We start from the raw sequence: 20,243 nt of genomic DNA on the forward strand, positions 1-20,243 counted from the left end.
ATAAGTCTGGTACATCGAAAGTTCAAAACCTAGCCTATTGGTAGATCCTACCTCAGCTACACGACATCAACGCCTACAGTGAACCGCAGAACGTTTCTTATCTGCTCACGAAAGGGAGCTTGATCCTGTTCATCTTGTCTATCTGTTGTTGTGTGATGAAAGAAGAAAGCAAGGGTGAGCAACAAGCCCACCGAAATAATACGTATAATAATTAACAATATACGAGCATTCTCATAGTACTCATGAAAGTCTTGGTCAAGAAGAAATGAACCAAGTTTGATATCTTAACGCGACCAAGTCACAAAATATTCAGTATATAAGTATATATACTTTTCAAAATCTTAGAATCCTCTTCCATGCATAATATACATAGAGTTCCATTTTATAACTTGTATAAACATATCGTTGCAGGGTGATCTCATATATCTAACCTTGTCTCAACATTTTTATGAAAATCTTTGTTATGCATAAGATAATCATTAACTAGAAAGAAGTTGAAAAGATGAAGTTACAAGATACTCCAATATACTTACATCTTTTCCAAATACTACTTGAACTACCACCGTTCAAGTTATAATCAGTTTCAAAAATTCATCATATAGATGAGACTACAAGATAAGATTTGAATAGATTCAATCTTTGAAATATCATTCAAAAGAAATGAAGTTACGAGATACTTCATTAAGTCCCGATATATATATCCATATATATCTTTCATACATTTCCTGAAAACCTCTGTCATGTAAAGTATGAACAGAGTTGTAATATCCAATGAATTTGGAAAGAAAAGAATTTTGGCATAAACCCGACATCTTGCTGATCAGGCAAAGATACCAATAAGCAACCTTTTCTACTATAGATGGATAAATTCCTCGCCGGTCATCACCCTGACCGCATTAGGACCTCGCGCTAGACCGTTACCCGGCCACTCACGCGTGAATGGACTGTCACCCAGCCTCTTACACCTTCATAGACCGTACCCCGGCCTGTCGCTTATGCCGACTCAATTAGATGGACTTACTTCCCGAACATTGGGCAAGTACTCAAATTGTTTTCTCAAAACAGCAACCACGTTGCGAATATAAAATACACCACATGGCCGAATCCCTTAGATTTTTGAGCGAGTATTCAAGTCCCCTTCAAAAGGAAGATCTTAAATTTGAAAACGATTTTTGGGATCCGCCCTAACTTTTAAAATCATTTTGAAGACTCGAAAACATTTTTGAGAATGTTTGGAGTAATGCTGATTTAATGAAATAAATCAGTCCCGATATATTAGAAAATATCTGAATATTATTATTTAAATAATATTTCCATAAGGATAATCCTTATAAAAATAATTAAAGTAGAAGTTTTAAAACTTATACTTGAAATGAATAATAAATAACCAAATATATACTTATACAAAAGTACGATCTTTATTTGAATAATCGAAAATAAGTTTGATTATCAAAACATTATTCTTTAATAAAATAAAGAATATTGTTTAATAAAATAAGCGGAGTCATAAGTCCTCAAATGAATATTCAAAATAATATTCATTAAATAAAGTAAGCGGAGTCATAAGTCCTCGAATGAATATTCAAAATAATATTCATTAACTAAAATAAAGTTATCGAATAAACCTTATTCGATTAATATTTTTTAAAACTATATCTATATATATATATATATATTATACTCGGGAACATCGACTCCCGGTTTAGAAAATGTTCACCTTTGGGTCCCCTATACTAAGGGTATACGGGTAGAAATTTGCCTGAGTGTTCCGGGGTAGACTTAAGCTTAGAGTGGGTCCGGTAACCTATGAACAACAACATAAGCCGGAATTCGACCACAGTCGCTTAAGAAACTAGTCAAAACTCATTCATACCCTAACGGTCGCTTATGGTCGCTTATACGCTTAACGATTTGCGTTAATCGCTCGCGTACCCTCGGCTCCACTAATTTTAATAAATTAACCGTTACAAATTTGAAGGCGACTCTTTCAGGAATACTCTACCAACTTCCTAACCCACCTTACATAATTGTTTCGTAATCCAATTAGTCTTTTAAGGGCCTTAAACAAGGTCTCAAAGTAAAGCGAGGGGTAAAGATTCGTTCGCGAAACGCCGTTACTTAAAATGATCGTTTCTCCTAAACCGTACATCGGAACCATGTGAACCACATATCAAAATGAAGCTTACGACACGCTCTAGATAATCATGGCAATGTTACAGATTGAACGGTGAGTTATCTGGTCCGAGATTCATGTACAACAGTCTAAGGAAAACGGGCATTACGACGACTATGTTTACGAGTTTTCCAAGTTTCTCACTACACCAAAACCTCACCAAACAACCCACAATTATTAACACATCAAAACCTCAACTAAATAATACTATAACAGTCCTTATTCTCCAGATTCTTCATTTCAACCAACCACAATCAAGTTCTATTAACTATAACAAGATTCATTCACCAAATCACTAAAAATTCAAATCAAACTACTAATAATCAAAGATCATGCTTCTCATTTAGAAAACCAACTATCAAACTCACTAATAGTCAAAGTAAAGGCCAGGATTTGAAGTTTATACCTTCCTTGGTAGGTGTTAAGTTGCTAGGAAGCCTTAGGGAGCCTCCTACAAGCTTGATCTTTCCAAAGAAATCAAGAATACAAAGTTAGACTTTGAAGTTTCTAAAAGTCCGATTGAAAGAACTGTAAAAATGAGGATCTTACCATGCTTATTTGGATGACACTTGTGAACAAGAGTTGTAGGCCATCTCGATACCTTTCCAACGAGCTATAGAACACAATATTTGAGTGAGGATTGAAGGAGATATGACAGTTTTAAGTTGCTGAGTTTGTTTTGGCCGAGAGCTTCTTCTTGCAAAGTCAACTCTTCTCTTTTTGATTGATGTTATTTGCTTGGTTGATTCTTCTTTTTGTCTTGAAATTTGTTTTAACCTTTTTTCCATGGTTAATTTTGTATGGCCCAAAATCACCCAACAAACAAAACTCCTTTATCATGTTTATGCAAGCAAGCTTGTGTCATGTGATGACATCATCATCCACTACCTTTTTAATTAATCCCTTAATTACTTGGATAATGACCGCTTATCTGTTATACGGTTCGTTTATCTTTCGTTTTCGTTCGTCGTGTTAGGAATATGTGTATTAGTTTGATGATAATTTCAGCAAAACACTTAAGTAGAAATCTAGTGTTTGTTGCCTCAACGGATAAGACCATCTTGGCTATCCGTTGAAGGAGTAGCCTTACTTAGCAATAAGTTTGGTATTGTAGCACATCTCACTCTCTGGTTTCAAGCTGTAATTCTTAGATGTTGTTAGGAGATAATCAGTCATGTTGACTACTAATGGATGTACAAGTAGGAGGGCTAATTGTAAATATTTCATGCCTTGTAATTTTGTATAAGTGAAGAAGTGTCAACGGATATTGAAGACCTTCAACGGATGAGAAACTAAGCTTCAACGGATGTCTCTAATGTTTCAACGGATAATATCCATCAACGGATAAGTGCTTCAACGGATAAAGCTTCAACTGCTAGAGCATCAACGGATAAAGCCATCAACGGATGAAAGCTTCAACAGATGCACTGCTAGAGCATCAACGGATAAAGCCATCAACGGATGAAAGCTTCAACGGATGCTCAGTCTCATAGCAGTTGATAGTGACAGTTAACAAAGCTGACAGAGGCACATAGATTGACAGAGACGTGGTAGCCTATTTCAGGAACAGCAGAAAAAGCAGCCGTTTTTAGTCTGGTTCAAAATGGAAAGTCAACAGATAATTCCATATTACACTGGATAAAAATGGAACAGAAACAAGTGGAGAACTATTGTCTTATTGTACTTTATCTTTGTCTTCACTTGTAAACTTGGTGATATATAAACCAAGTAGTAGCTAGTAATTAGACATAAATTTTCCCTGAGCTGTTTAGAAATATCAAGAGAGAAAATCATCTAGTTTGTACTAGGAAGCAGCTGTGATTTAATTTTGAATCACAGATTTTCTGAAATAACACATCTCTGGTGGAACAACAAATCCACCAGAAAAGTTTTTAAGTTCTTTGTGTTCATTTCATTTGTGTTTAAATATATATCTGTCTGCATCAGCTCCAAGCAATTCACACACATTTGATCACTCAAACACTTAGTCTTATAAATTTCTCAAAACTTGAAAAAGTTTTGAGATTTACATTCAACCCCCCCCCTTCTGTAAATCTCATTGTTAGTCCACTGGGAATAATAATTGGTATCAGAGCAAGCTATTAACATACAAAGAGTTTAAAGATCTATTCTGCTAACATCATGAGTAAGAAGGATATTGGTATAAAGATTCCAATCCTGGAAAGAGATAACTATCATCACTGGAAGGTGAAGATGCATTTACATCTTCTCTCTCAAGATGAAAGCTACATCAACTGCATTGAGAATGGTCCTCACATCCCACACAAGGTGGCCACAACTGCTACTGCTACAGTTGCTGTTGGACAGTCTATTCCCAAGCCAAAGGCAGAATGGACTGTTGAAGATATTGAAGAGGTCCATAAGGACAAGAAAGCCATGAACATTTTGTTTAATGGCCTGGATCAAGATATGTTTGACAATGTCATCAATAGCCAAACTGCTAAGGAAATTTGGGATACTGTGCAGCTTATCTGTGAAGGCACGGAGCAAGTTAGAGAAAACAAAATACAGCTTCTCATTCAACAATATAAATATTTCCACTTTGAAGAAGGAGAATCATTGAATGATACATTCAACAAATTTCAGAAACTATTGAATGGATTAAAGCTGTATGGGAGAGTGTACCAAGTCAAGGACTCCAATCTAAAATTTCTAAGGTCTCTACCAAAGGAATGGAAGCTGTTTCTCTAAGAAATTCTCAAGATTATAAGGACTTCACACTTGAAAGATTGTATGGAATTTTGAAGACTTATGAACTTGAGATGGAGCAAGATGAGCTGTTGGAAAAGGGAAAGAGAAAAGGAGGATCAGTTGCACTTGTAGCTGACAGTGAAAAAGTTGAAGCCAGAAATGAGGAAAAGACAATGCCAAGTCTCAAAATTGGCACAAGCAAATCAGAATCAAGCAAGGGTAAAGAGCAAGTTGCTGAGTATGAAGACAATTCCAGTCAGGATGAATCTGATGATATTGATGAACATCTGGCCTTTCTATCCAGGAGGTTTGCAAAGATGAAGTTCAGGAAAAACACAAAGTTCACTAAGCCAAACAAAAACATGGTGGACAAATCAAAGTTCAAATGTTACAACTGTGGCATTAGTGGACACTTTGCAAGTGAGTGTAGGAAGCCAAATTCTGAGAAAAAGAAATTTGAGCAAGTTGATTACAAAAGGAAGTATTTTGATTTGCTCAAACAAAAGGAAAGAGCTTTTCTCACTCAAGATGATTGGGCAGCAGATGGGGTAAATGAAGATGATAATGTGGAATATGTCAACCTAGCCCTGATGGCTAATTCTGATGAAAATGAAACTAGTTCATCAAGCAACCAGGTAATTACTACTGATCTCTCTCAGCTTTCTAAACATGAATGCAATGAAGCCATAAATGATATGTCCAATGAATTATATCATTTGCGTGTTTCTCTTAAATCACTAGCTAAAGAAAACACTAGGATCAAAGAAAATAATGTGTTTTTAAGTGATAGGAATGCTGTGTTAGAGAGTCAGGTAATTGAGCTTGAAAAGATTAAACTTAAATGCTTGACTGTCGAGAGTGAACTAGAAGAAGCTGTTAAGAAAGTAGAAATTCTTTCTAAACAGTTAGAAAGTGAGCAAGAGGTAATCAAGGCCTGGAAAACATCTAGGGATGTTGGTGTTCAAATTGCCAAGGTTCAGGGAATTGAATCATTCTGTGAGGATGCCTGAAAGAAAAACAAAAAGGAGTTAGAATTAATTGATGGATTGTCAACGGATGTGGAATCAACGAATGATGAAAGTTATCCGTTGAAGGAAGAAAAGGAGCATCCGTTGAAGGCTCATCAATTAAAACAGGCAAGTTCTTTTAAAAATAAAAAGAATGATTCAACTCTCAAGAACTTTGTCAGGGAAGGAGCTAGCACATCCAGAGATGTCAGTAAGGTGAATATAGGACACATGACTTTAGATCAGTTGAAAGATAGGCTTAAGTTGGTTGAGGATAAGAAGGAAACTAAAAGAAAATCTAAAAGAAATGGGAAGGTAGGGATTAATAAACATAACAATTACACACCTGATAGGTATGCTCCTAGAAAAAGCTGTGTACATTGTAAAAGTGTTAATCACCTATCTGATAATTGCAAATCTGTTAAAAATGCTCCCATGCCTTCAAATCCCTCCATGCCTAACATGTCTATATCACCTCTGCATGCTATGCCTGTTATGTCTCACCAGAATCCCCATGCATATTTTGCAAACATGCCATACATTAACAATCCTTACTTTACTGCATTTAGTATGCCTCAAATGCCATACAATATGCCTATGTAGAATAACATGTTTGCACAACCTATGCCTTATCAAATTCAATCAAATGTGTTAAATGATTCTGTGACTAACCCTACACTTCAACCAACCACAACTGAGACCAAGGTTGACCCAAAGTTACCTAAGTCAAAAGATGCAGGAGGAATGAAGTCTAGGAAAAAGACTAACAAGGCTGGACCCAAGGAAACTTGGGTACCAAAATCAACTTGATTGATTGTGTTGTGTGCAGGGACAAAGAAGGAATCTATGGTACTTGGACAGTGGTTGTTCAAGACACATGACAGGAGATTTCACCCTGCTCACAGAATTTAAGGAGAGAGCTGGCCCTAGCATAACCTTTGGAGATGACAACAAAGGATTCACTATGGGATATGGCTTGATTTCAAAAGAAAATGTCATCGTTGATGAAGTTGCATTGGTTGATGGTCTCAAACACAATTTATTGAGCATCAGTCAACTATGTGACAGAGGGAATACCGTTTCCTTCAATTCTGAAGCCTGTATTGTCACAAGTAAAAAGGACAATAAAGTGGTTCTAACTGGAGTTAGAAAAGGAAATGTGTACTTAGCTGATTTCAACTCTACAGATGCAGAATCCATTACTTGTCTTCTCAGCAAAGCAAGTCCAGTTGAAAGTTGGCTATGGCACAAGAAGCTGTCCCATTTGAATTTCAAGACAATGAATGATCTAGTCAAAAAGGACTTAGTTAGAGGAATGCCTCTAGTGGAATTCACAAGGGATGGACTGTGTGATGCTTGTCAGAAAGGAAAGCAAAAGAAAGTATCATTCAGTAAGAAGCTTGAATCTGCAATTGATGAACCACTGCAACTTCTACACATGGATCTTTTTGGACCAGTCAATGTATTGTCAATTTCAAAGAAAAGATACTGCCTAGTGATTGTAGATGATTTCTCAAAGTTTTCATGGGTTTAATTTCTGGGATCAAAGGATGAAGCTAGTGAAATCATCATCAATTATATCAAGCAAGTCAACAATCATCCTGATTTCAAAGTAAGGAATATTAGGAGTGACAATGGAACTGAGTTCAAGAATTCAACCATGAAGATGTTCTGTGGAGTTAATGGGATCATGCATGAGTTCTCAGCTCCAAGAACTCCACAACAAAATGGTGTGGTGGAAAGGAAGAACAGATCACTAATTGAAGCTGCAAGGACAATGCTTGAGGAGTCAAAGCTCCCAACTTATTTTTGGGCTGAGGCTGTTAACTGTGCATGTTACACTCAGAATATTTCTCTAATCAATCAAGCAAAAGGCATGACTCCCTATCAATTATTCAAGAGAAGAAAACCAACTTTAAACTTTCTACATGTCTTTGGTTGCAAATGTTACATCTTAAGGAATCAATCTGATCACAAAGGAAAGTTTGATGCAAAGGCTGATGAAGGAATATTTGTTGGTTATTCTGCTGGAAAATCATATAGGGTCTACAATCTAAGAACCAACATTGTCATGGAATCTGTACATGTTGTGTTTGATGATAAAAAGATTGATGGACTAACAGATGAGGGACATCATGAAGGACTCAAATTTGACAATATTGAGATATATTATGATGATAGTGAAGATGAGAATAATGAAGAAGGCATCTCAAGAAGAAACCATAGTCTGCCTTTGGATAATGCACAGAATGCAGCATCCGTTGAAAGACAAAGTGCATCATCCGTTGAAGTTCATAACGAAGCATCCGTTGATCACAGTCTGTCAACGAATAATCAATTCACCTCATCAGTTGATAGAACTCCCAATTCCTTTCAAAGGATCAGCAACTCAGGGGGAGTTTCAACAAATCAACATTCTATCTCACATCATGACAATACTGAGGCAACCTCATCAAGGGCTAATCTACCACCTCAAAGGAAATGGACCAAGAATCACCCTTTTGAACTGATCATTGGTGATGCTACATCTAAAGTACAAACTAGAAGGGCTACTCAAGATGAATGTCTGTATAGTAGCTTTCTATCACAGGAGGAACCTAAGCGAGTGGAAGAAGCTCTTTTGGATCCAGATTGGATTTTAGCTATGCAAGAGGAGCTAAACCAATTTGAGAGGAACAAAGTGTGGAAGCTGGTACCCAAGCCAAAGAACAAGAGTTCTATTAACACAAAATGGGTATTCAGAAACAAGATAGATGAAAATGGCATTGTCATAAGGAATAAAGCCAGACTGGTTGCCAAAGGCTATTCTCAACAAGAGGGAATAGATTTTGATGAAACATTTGCTCCAGTTGCAAGACTTGAAGCCATCAGAATATTTCTAGCCTATGCAGCTAATGCCAATTTCAAAGTCTATCAGATGGATGTCAAGAGTGCATTTCTAAATGGGGAATTGGAGGAAGAAGTTTATGTAAGCCAACCTCCAGGTTTTGAAGATCCAAATTTTCCAGACAATATGTATTATTTGTTGAAAGCACTCTATGGACTAAAGCAAGCACCTAGAGCCTGGTATGAGACTTTATCAAAGTTCCTTCTAGATAATCACTTCACAAGAGGTACTGTTGACAAAACTCTCTTCTTTAGAAATGTTAATGGCTCTAAGATACTTGTACAAATTTATGTAGATGATATTATATTTGGATCTACAGATGACAAACTTTGTAAAAAGTTTGCTAAATTAATGCAAAGTAAATATGAAATGAGCATGATGGGAGAGCTAACTTACTTTCTTGGTTTACAAGTTAAACAAGTTAGTGGTGGAATTTTCATTAGTCAAACTAAATATATTTATGATCTTTTAAAGAAGTTTGACTTAATGGATTGTTCACCTTCAAAAACTCCCATGGCCACTGCCACCAAGCTTGAATTAAACAAGGCTGAAAAGTCTGTGGATATTACAAGTTATAGAGGCATGGTTGGCTCACTTTTATATTTAACTGCCAGTAGACCTGATATTATGTTTTCTACATGTCTCTGTGCTAGATTTCAAGCTGACCCTAAAGAATCTCACTTAGTGGCTATTAAAAGAATTTTCAGATATCTCAAAGGGACTCCAAATCTAGGAATTTGGTACCCTAGAGAGTCTGGTTTTGATCTAATTGGCTACTCCGATGCAGATTATGCAGGTTGCAAATTAGACAGGAAAAGCACAACAGGCACCTGTCAATTTCTAGGAAACAAGCTTGTATCATGGTTCAGCAAGAAGCAGAATTCTGTTTCCACATCAACAGCTGAAGCTGAATACATTGCAGCTGGTAGTTGCTGTGCACAAATACTGTGGATGAGGAATCAGTTATTTGACTATGGTATAACTGTTGACAAAATTCCAATATTTTGTGACAACACAAGTGCCATTGCCATTACTGAAAATCCAGTGCAGCACTCAAGAACCAAGCACATTGATATCAAGTACCATTTCATTAGGGAACATGTGATGAAAGGTACAGTGGAACTTCATTTTGTTCCAAGTGAAAAGCAGATTGCAGACATATTTACCAAGCCACTTGATGAATCAACATTCACAAGATTAGTAAGTGAGTTAGGTATGCTTAACTATTCATAATCTATGTCATCTATGCAATCTGTCTTGTAGCCTGAAATAAATTTGCTGCAAGAACAAAGTTGGCTTTAATCAAGACTTATCCTATCAACGGATATTCCCTATCCGTTGAAAGCCAAAATTGTTCTATCAACGGATATTCATTATCCGTTGAAAGACAAATACATTTCTGGTAATTTTATCCTTCAACGGATAAAATAGTGTTGTTCATCAACGGATAACTATTTACCTTATCCGTTGATGTGTCACGTTAGTGCGTCACAGCCGTTGATTCTTTTACTCAACTGTTGATACAGATATACAGTGTTGTATGTATTTGTATTTACGGTAGTTTTCAGAATTTCTACAGTTTCATTTATTCCTGAACGGCTTTCACTTACTTAAAAGTATCATTTAATTATTTTAATTTGTGTTTTAATTCAAGAAAGTATAAAAGCCCAATTGGATTCTTATTTTCACTTTACGCTTTCTTGCAATTACCATTCTCTTTCTCTCTCAATTCTCAAGTTCTTCTCTGCAACCTCTACTCACAACAATGGCGCCAGTAGTCAAAATTATGTCTCAAAAAAGATTTGTTTATGAAAAGAATAATTTCATAGTCTTGGTTGAAAAGAAGGAAGCCCATTCTGATTATCACAAGATGATGGACTTCATCAAGAACTGCAAACTGAGCTATACAATGCTGGAAGCCCCAACCATCTACTGTGAAGTGATTGAGGAGATTTGGACAACTGCAGAGTTCAACTCCACTGATATGACTATTGCCTTCTCTCTCAAAGGTAAGGACTATTGCATTAATTGTGATGATTTACAATCTTGCTTTAAGTTGCCTGAGAATAATGCCATGACACCACACACTGATAAAGATGTCTCTGCTATGCTAGATTCCATAGGCTATATTTTTGATTCTACTAGTTTAGGTAGTATTAGAAGGAAAGGCCTTAGGAAAGAATGGAGTTTTCTTGGAGATGCCTTTATTAAGGTTTTCTCTGGGAAGATTAGCAATTTTGATGCTATCACTTCATCTCTTGTTAATATGCTCTATATGCTAGTTTCTGATAGGTACTTTAATTTTAGCAACTGTGTTATGCTAGAATTAGGTTCCAGATTAGGTAACAAAGCTAATAGACCACATAACATCTACTTTGCTAGATTATTTATGTTATTGGCTAAACATGTTGCTGAAGGTTTGGTTATATCCAATGAGAATAATAAACTCAAATGCTGGGCACAAGAGAAAAGGGTCCTTGCAGACCTTTTGAGAATGAATCTCAACAGCCAGGTGCCATTGGTATACTTGCCAATCATGAATGCACAACAGGTAAGTGAGGTAAATGTTTCTATAACTCCTACTATTTCCAACCCCAATGTTTCTTTGCCTTCTAGTGTGGCTATGGAACCTGTGTCATTGTCCAAACAGGCTCCTACCAAAGCCACCAAATCTAAAATCTCCAAAGTCAAGTCAAAGAAACCTACCTCTGTTGTTTCTCAAAAGACAACAGTTGTAACAACTACCATAAACCCTGAAGGGAGTGAACAGGGTGTGAGTGGTGAGGGGAGGGGTGAACATCAAAAAGCCCCCCAGGATAAGGTGGGAGAGGTGAGTGGTACCCATTCCATCCAAGCCACAGTCTCTCAAAAGACTGTAGTGGTTCAAAAGGAGTCCAGCACATCCCTAGTTGCATCCTCCCAAAAGGATGTAACTATTGAAAATAGTCCCCATCCAGGGACACAGAACAAAAGAGGGAGGGACACTGAAGCTAAACATTCACCAATTCAAGCCTTTTCAAGGAAGAAGAAGGCCAAAACCCTAGTTTCCACACAAGGGACACACACAGCACAGATACACCCACCAGTATCTGTGCCTTCTCAAATTCAGCTTGATGTGATTCCAGCAAATGTGGAATCACAGCCCCATTCTCTCAATATAGACACACACCATTCCTCAAACTCTCCTACACCCTCTCTGAATGTGGATATGATATTCACATCAATTCCTGATTCTCCCTCATTAAAACTCAGGGAGGAGCCCCACTCAAAACCTGGTGATCATCATCTTTTAGATGATTTGTTGGATCATCAGCCAATTCTTTCAGATGTAGTTGCAGAATCTGTGTCACCTCACTTAAAATCAATCCACACAGATTCAACAATTATATCACTTTCTATCTCTACATCATTTCCTTCTTCAACGGATATCTCTCATCCGTTGACAAGTGGTTGTTCTTCAACGAATAAGCTTAATAGCAGTTATCCGTTGATACCATCAGTTTCCACTTCAACGGATACTCCCTATCCGTTGATGGCCTCTACACACTTAACAGAAACAACTCCAACTGTAGAGGACATGGCAACTGTACAATCACTTTTAGGCTTGAGGGAAGGGAGTGATTTTTTGAGTGAGAGGCTGGGTTGCTCCCAGGCAAAAGGAGAGGTTGAGAGTCACAAAATGCATGCTATTTCTTCCAGCATGGCAAAAGTAAGTGAGAGGAGTGCCACCTTAGAAGGTGAAGGTGAGGGTGTGAGGGTGTGTGTGAGCCAGGGGGAGCCCCTGATGCAAGAAAAGAGAGAAATTGAGAGAAAGGCAGGTACAGAAGCTATAAGGGTGGATCCAGTCATTGCTAGTGAGTTAATGAAAGTAGATGATGCAGATAAGGGAAGACAATTTCAGCAACACTACAAAGCTGTCATTGATAACATTTCCTTGGATACTGACACTTTTACTCACCCTGTTTCAGCCTATCAATTATTGGCTGCACAGGGCAATGTGGGGGCAGAACAGACACTACACATTGTACACACTTCAGAATCTCTTCTCAGAGACAAAGCTGCTGTCAACAGGCTGCCTTCTCAAGCTGGTGAGCCATCTGAAGAATTTGGAGTAAATTCTAATGATGATGACTCTAATTCTTTGAATGAGAGCATGAACTTAGGGGGAGTAGCAGGCCCAAGTTCTGTTCCTAATCTTCCTGCATGGGCATGGGTAAAACCATCAACACCAGGAGAGTTTGGTGTCACTTTGGTCAAACAAGTCATGACAATTCAGCAGGCCATTCAGGAGACTCAGGATGCTGGTACCAAGGCAATTCTTCAAGCTCATCTGGAATCTCTGCATCTCTTACAGTTGCAGCATTACCAGCAAAATCTAAGTGTGGATGAGCTCAAGCTGGATATTGCTGATCTGAAATCCTACAATGCTGAGAAATTGGATTCAGTTATACCCTATGGTACTATACAAGATTTGTTGGGGAGACTAAGGAAGGCCCCTGATGCTGACAAGAGGCTGGCCAGATTGGAAGATAGGGTTCAAATCATTGAAGACTCTATGGTCACCATTCTTCAGAATCAACAAACTCAAACAAATCTACTCATGCAGCTGGCACAAGCACAAGGCTTGACCCCTACCCTTGATGATAACAAAAAGGGGAGAATAAAGGGGAAGGGGAAGGAGAGCCATCCACAACAGTTCAGATTTCTCAAGTGCTAGTTCCTGTTATCACAACTTCTCCACCAATTCAAGTCAAAGGAAAGCTAGATGGAATTGATCTAATCCAGATAGCAGCAGCTGAATTGCAAGTCAAAGAGCAAAGGAAGAAGATTGATGAAAAGATGCAACTAATATTTGGTTCTACAACTTCTCAATCACAATCTGTGAAGCATAACACAAAAGTGGAATCAATTATTATGGAACTCAAGCCAGTAGGGAGGCATAAGGATGGAGAAACTTCTTCCAAAGATCTGCAACCTATGGTTCTCAAGCCCAACAACAGATCCAATAAGGACTCTACAAAGAATCCTCTAAAAGAGGTGGATTTTCCTCTTCCAAAAGCAGATGAGGACAAGCTTTTAGGAAGAAGTATTGCATATCTCAAAGAGACCATGGATGAGGCTGTAAGGAGAAACATGGCTATTATTTTCAGAGAGGGAAAGAGCATATGTGTGATGCAAGGACATCCCAAATTCTCAATAGCCAAGAAGGAAGAAACCAAAAGGTTGAAGGAAGAAGCCAAACAGCTAAAGGCTGACAAAAGAGCACAAGCAAAGCTTGAAAAACAGCTAGAGTCAAGTCAGGCTGAAGATCAGAAAGAAATTGAAGACAAAGGTGAAGATGAAGCTATGGGGGACATGGTTGGTACTGAGATGGAGGAAAGAAGTAAGGAAGAATGGCAGAAAGGGAAAAGAAAGAAGGTCAATGCAAAGAGAAAGAAGGTAGATAAGAATGAAAAAACCCAATCAATATCCAAACCACTACCCTCTATTCCTGAACCCATTGTACCTGACCCCTTCATGAACATTCATGGTGAAACAATCATTCCCAAGGAGGAACCAATTGATTGGGACACCATCAAATTGCCCACCTTCCTAACCTCTTCTCCACCATCAAAGAAGCAGAAAAGAAGAATCAAATCAACACCCTCTAAAGCCTCAATCAAATTCACACAGAAGCCTAAGTCCGAACCTCAAAACTCTAAAGATGATTATGTTCACATCTGTGACATAAAAGAATTTTCAGACATTGAACTCTATCTGGATGAGCTGGAGGATGTAAGGGGAATAGCTGCCTACAGAAAGCTACCAGAAAGACTAGTGTTCAAATACAAAGGAGCTGGGGAAAGAACATGGCCTCTTCACAGAATTCTGAATGAAGGCTACGCTACCTTGATTACAGTCTACTCAGCCATACATAAGGATTCTGGCTTTACCAGAACTGCCAGGACTGAGATTCTCAACAAGATTGCCAACATAAGGAAAACTTGGAGGGAGCCCAATGCTTTGCCTAGAACTTTACTCATTCCAGAGAGAGGTATTACAATTCACAAATCACCTCATTGGTTGATGGAGTTCAGAGACAACAAAGGAGTCAGAAGATTTTTCAGAATTGAAGATCAGCTAAAGATTGCCAGTAATGAAACTCTCAAGGATATGCAATCTAAGTTAGATATCAATGAAGAAGATGAAGCTGAATTCTACAGACAACTTCAACTTCAAATAGAGGAGAATGACAGGAGGCTAGGAAAGAAAACCAGGGATCAAAGGAAAAGAAAGTAATTTGCTCAGGCTAAAGAAGCACCCTTGGAAACAATGTATTTCTTCAATTTCATCTCAGCATATACACTTTTGCAGCACTTTTGAATTTCTGCTTAGTTACAGTTTATATGTTTGTTAAGTGTTTTGTTATCATCAAGCTAAACCCAAATTTATGCCTACAGTTCTAGTAGACATAAATAGGGGGAGATTGTTAGGAATATGTGTATTAGTTTGATGATAAGTTCAGCAAAACACTTAAGTAGAAATCTAGTGTTTGTAGCCTCAACGGATAAGACCATCTTGGCTATCCGTTGAAGGAGTAGCCTTACTTAGCAATAAGTTTGGTATTGTAGCACATCTCACTCTCTGGTTTCAAGCTATAATTCTTAGATGTTGTTAGGAGATAATCAGTCATGTTGACTACAAATGGATGTACAAGTAGGAGGGCTAATTGTAAATATTTCATGCCTTGTAATTTTGTATAAGTGAAGAAGTGTCAACGGATATTGAAGACCTTCAACGGATGAGAAACTAAGCTTCAACGGATGTCTCTAATGCTTCAACGGATAATATCCATCAACGGATAAGTGCTTCAACGGATAAAGCTTCAACTGCTAGAGCATCAACGGATAAAGCCATCAACGGATGAAAGCTTCAACAGATGCACTGCTAGAGCATCAACGGATAAAGCCATCAACGGATGAAAGCTTCAACGGATGCTCAGTCTCATAGCAGTTGATAGTGACAGTTAACAAAGCTGACAGAGGCACATGGATTGACAGAGATGTGGTAGCCTATTTCAGGAACAGCAGAAAAAGCAGCCGTTTTTAGTCTGGTTCAAAATGGAAAGTCAACAGATAATTCCATATTACACTGGATAAAAATAGAACAGAAACAAGTGGAGAACTATTGTCTTATTGTACTTTATCTTTGTCTTCACTTGTAAACTTGGTGATATATAAACCAAGTAGTAGCTAGTAATTAGACATGAATTTTCCCTGAGCTGTTTAGAAATATGAAGAGAGAAAATCATCTAGTTTGTACTAGGAAGCAACTGTGATTTAATTTTGAATCACAGATTTTCTGAAATAACACATCTCTGGTGGAATAACAAATCCACCAGAAAAGTTTTTAAGTTCTTTGTGTTCATTTCATTTGTGTTTAAATATATATCTGTCTGCATCAGCTCCAAGCAATTCACACACATTTGATCACTCAAACACTTAGTCTTATAAATTTCTCAAAACTTGAAAAAGTTTTGAGATTTACATTCAACCCCCCCTTCTGTAAATCTCATTGTTAGTCCACTGGGAATAACACGTCGTTTGAGGGATCATATCTGAGATCTTATTACTTGGGTTCCCTTAAACCTTTCTCAATATTTTATATTCCTTTTATGATCCTCTCTTATAATCCTTGAATTTAAATCATTTTAATCATGTTACCTTATACTCAATTCTTTCGGTATCTGGTGGATTTTCGGGAAAAATCAAAATGTTCAAATTTTGATTCTGACGATCTTTACATACACTTATTTACTTTATGGAATACTAATACGATCTTAGAATTTCCATAATAGTACTCCTATATATCGTGGTCTGATAATTTTTCTTAATCAGCATTGTCAGCACAAGTTACTATTCATCAGGGTTTCAAAAATTTCCAAAAATTGGGGTTATTACACAAGTCGTCCACAGGACAAACTTCATATAGTCTGGTTTATGGCACTAAAGCTGTCCTTTTAACTGAATTGATGATGCCAACAATTAAGGATGGATTGTCGATATATGATGCTAATAAATAAGAGCTGGCACATGACGTAGACACTATTAATGAATTGAGGAACACAACAAAAAATACGCATGGATATATATTAACAGAAGGTGGGTAGAAGTTACAATAAGAATGTTCATGTCCGAACATTTCAAGTAGGAGACATGGTGTTGAGAAAGGTGTTTCAGAACATGATGGCCGCGACGGATGGAAAATTTGTTGACACGTAGGAAGGACCCTACTTGATAACAGTTGTCGTAGGATGTGGAGCTTATCAATTGTCAACCTTAGATGGCGTGCAGATTCCAAAGAGCAGGAATATCCTTCACTTGAAGCTTTATCACATGTAAACTCTACTTGCTTCATCTAGACTGATTACTTTTTCTTAGATCATTTGGAAAAAGTCAATAGGACATAACTGTATAAGTAGTTTGGAATAGTCTTTTCTTAAAAGTATCTTGCAATTTGTTTTCCAATTTTCTTTAATTTGAACATGAATGTTGCATGAGCCGATTTTTATACTTGCAAGATGTGACTAATGAATGCCATGGTAACATCGTAACTTGTGTTCATATGAGTGTTATACTTATGAATACAACTTAAAGTCAAGTATACAAATTAGACGAGTATGGTTCTGGAAATCTAACGGACTTAATTGAGTTTAAACCCTTTACAAAGAACTACAAATAATAACAAGGGGCTGATCACCCAACCATGAAGCATGAATTAAATTCTGGTTTAATCTTGCAAATGACAATAATTACCAACTCTTACAAAAGAATACTAAAATACGAGAAAATGTGTTTCAAGAGGGAAAGACCTCTTAACCGCTTGACGGGTGCATCCACCGACAAACAATCAACTAATAACGATGTCATACAAGAATAAACCATGAAATTTATGACATCTAAGAATAACGAATATGCAACAAATGAGGATTTCTCAAATCATGCAAGTCACCTAAAAACTCTTCAATAATGATGAAATACATGATTCATGTTCACAAGAAAAACAAAGCTACAAACAATGCAACGAAAATATAACAACACAAAGTCACGATGACATAAAAGATATTAAATAAATCCAACATCTTTGCCATAGATAAAACAAAATAAGAAGCAGTCCCCTACTTACCAAGTGAAACAGAGACTTAACTTCAAAAGCCATGAAGGCTGAGTTCATAAATTGAAAGTACGATAAAAAGAAATTACGAGCTGAGAATGAAAAATTTCATAAATAGAAGTCAAAAACAAGAAATAAAGCAGGCAAGCTTTAATCATCCTCAAGGGCAGGATCCTTAGTTGAAACAGGTTCGACATTGTTACCATGAGCTATGAAGAGAGGAAAAACATCTTTAGGATAAGCTTCATTATAAATGCGAACAGTCTCGTTCATGTCCCACGATGTCCACCCTCCACGTTGGTACTCCATCATCATCTCAACCCTTGCACGCATGGCATGCTGAGTAATAGCTTTCTGAGCCTCCTCATTCATCCTTGCCTCCAAAGGTTGTACCTTAGCAGAAAACTCATCAAATTTCTTCTGAACATCTATGCTAGCTTTCAAGTTAGCAGTAGCCAAGTCTTGGGCACAACACATTTTTTTAGCACAACCACTGTGAGCAATTTCCAAGGCCTTGAGTTTCTTATACTCATTTTCAACAACTTCGCGAGCCATGAGACTAGCTTGAAGTGCCTGCAATCAATGAGGAATGGTATGAGCAATACATAATTAACATCTTTCACGTAAAAAATGAGGAAGAAAAAATAATAAGATTGAAGAGAATACAACATACATGGAAAGTGTGCCCAGTTGCATCATTTAAAATCACATCAAGACTCCCTGAGTAGTGAGCTTCGAAACTTTGGGGTAATAACAAGTCCCCCATCAGAAATGCAAATTCAGCAGGTTTGGAATGAGTGGTATAGCCGTGAGTGACAAAGGGCGTAAAGGTTTCGGTTTTACTGGATGAGGCTGGAAGACTGGTCTTCATCTTTTTGGCATCAGGGCTAAAGTTAGGACTAAGTAGGAAGGGAGTTTTGGATGACTCTGTTTCAGTCGACTTTACATCACGAGCTCTCTTGGAGAACAACTCTTTGCTAGAAATAATTAGATGTTTGATGACAGGAGGTTTAAACTCTACAAATTAAATAAAATGGCTCAGTGGTGGTTAGTAAGATAACCGAAAAATACATACTAGTAAAAAGATACGTGACAAGAGTACACAATCGTCGAATACCTTTAGCATATATTCAGCTGGAACTTATCTCGAAGCCTTTTTCATTCTTGGGGCTTTCGAGTGTCTCATAGGAGAGGCTTTGGACAGAATGAGAAGTTTTAGTCAATGGAGTGTTGATGATGACCTTTCTCCTAGTCTTGTTGGCAGCAGTCTTGGAAAGTGGCCTCTGAGTGGTCTCGAATGACTTAGCATTATTCATCTTGTTGATGAAATCATCAACATCCACAATCCCGAAATTTTTTATAGGACAAATCAGACAGTTAAGCCAAAATCTGTCTCTGACAAGAAGTGCCATAATCTTCTCGATAATGTCTTTGGTGTTGTCATTCTCATCAAACTCGAAATTAGGTTCCAAGAAGCCACAGTTTGCACGAATGAGAATTATGAGGAATGAATTAAGTGAGACTAAACTACATTTGACACAATATAAAGTAACAAATCAAGCAGGACATACATATTGTGATGTGGTAAAGTACGAACTAAAAGTAAAATGTAGATGTGAAGAGAAATTTAAATGGAGAGATTTCGAAAATTACCATCAGAAAACCAACAGTCAAGTAAGTATGAGGCTTCATCTCCCATGGTGGCCTTGTTGGTAAAAAAGTAGCCGAGCTTCCACTTTCCGTCATTCACGACGTCACAGTTGAGGATGAGAGGATCGTCCTTATTTTTGTTCACAAAACTAAATCGACATCCACTGATTTTTTTGAGAGAATAAGAATGTTTCACAACATTGGCATCAATTTTCAAGTTATGCTTAGTCTCGATAGCATCAAGACATGCTAGTGTTCTCCAAGCAAGGGGCATTAGTTGACCAGGAGCAACAAACATGGTAAATAGAACATCTTTCACTAAGTTCGTAAAGGGGAAAGTCATACCGACATCGAAAGGGTAGTAGTAAAAGCACACCCAGTCTTTTTAATACCAATCACCATGCTCAATTGCATCAAAAATCACAACCTTGATTGTCTGGTTGAACAATAGTTTGGCCTCTTCGAGTTTCTCCTTCTTCATCGAACTAGTATTACTGTCACGGGTGTCTAGGAGATTAGTAGCGATCCATTTGTTTGAGTCGGACATTGCTTCGACAAAATTAGTGTGGTCAGAAGAGGAAGTTTTTGAGATTTTCTTAGTCATTTTGTTGGGACTTCGAGTTAGGGTTTTTGAGAGAAAAATGAAATGAAGAGACAAATG

At 37.5% G+C, this 20,243-nt stretch overlaps 1 protein-coding gene across 1 annotated transcript; it reads right to left on the reverse strand.

The window, feature by feature from the left end:
* Positions 1 to 17,916: 17,916 nt before the first annotated feature.
* LOC141706399 (uncharacterized) lies at positions 17,917 to 19,305 on the reverse strand. Its single transcript, XM_074509166.1, has 3 exons — positions 19,050 to 19,305; positions 18,606 to 18,949; positions 17,917 to 18,505 (listed from the first exon to the last, which is right to left on the reverse strand). The coding sequence occupies exons 2-3, from the start codon at positions 18,801 to 18,803 to the stop codon at positions 18,083 to 18,085; spliced, it is 621 nt and encodes a 206-aa protein (XP_074365267.1). The 5' UTR covers positions 18,804 to 18,949; positions 19,050 to 19,305; the 3' UTR covers positions 17,917 to 18,082.
* Between the last annotated feature and the right edge of the window lie 938 nt (positions 19,306 to 20,243).

This window comes from Apium graveolens, chromosome 2 (assembly GCF_009905375.1).
Source record: "Apium graveolens cultivar Ventura chromosome 2, ASM990537v1, whole genome shotgun sequence".
Taxonomy (NCBI): Eukaryota; Viridiplantae; Streptophyta; class Magnoliopsida; order Apiales; family Apiaceae; genus Apium; species Apium graveolens.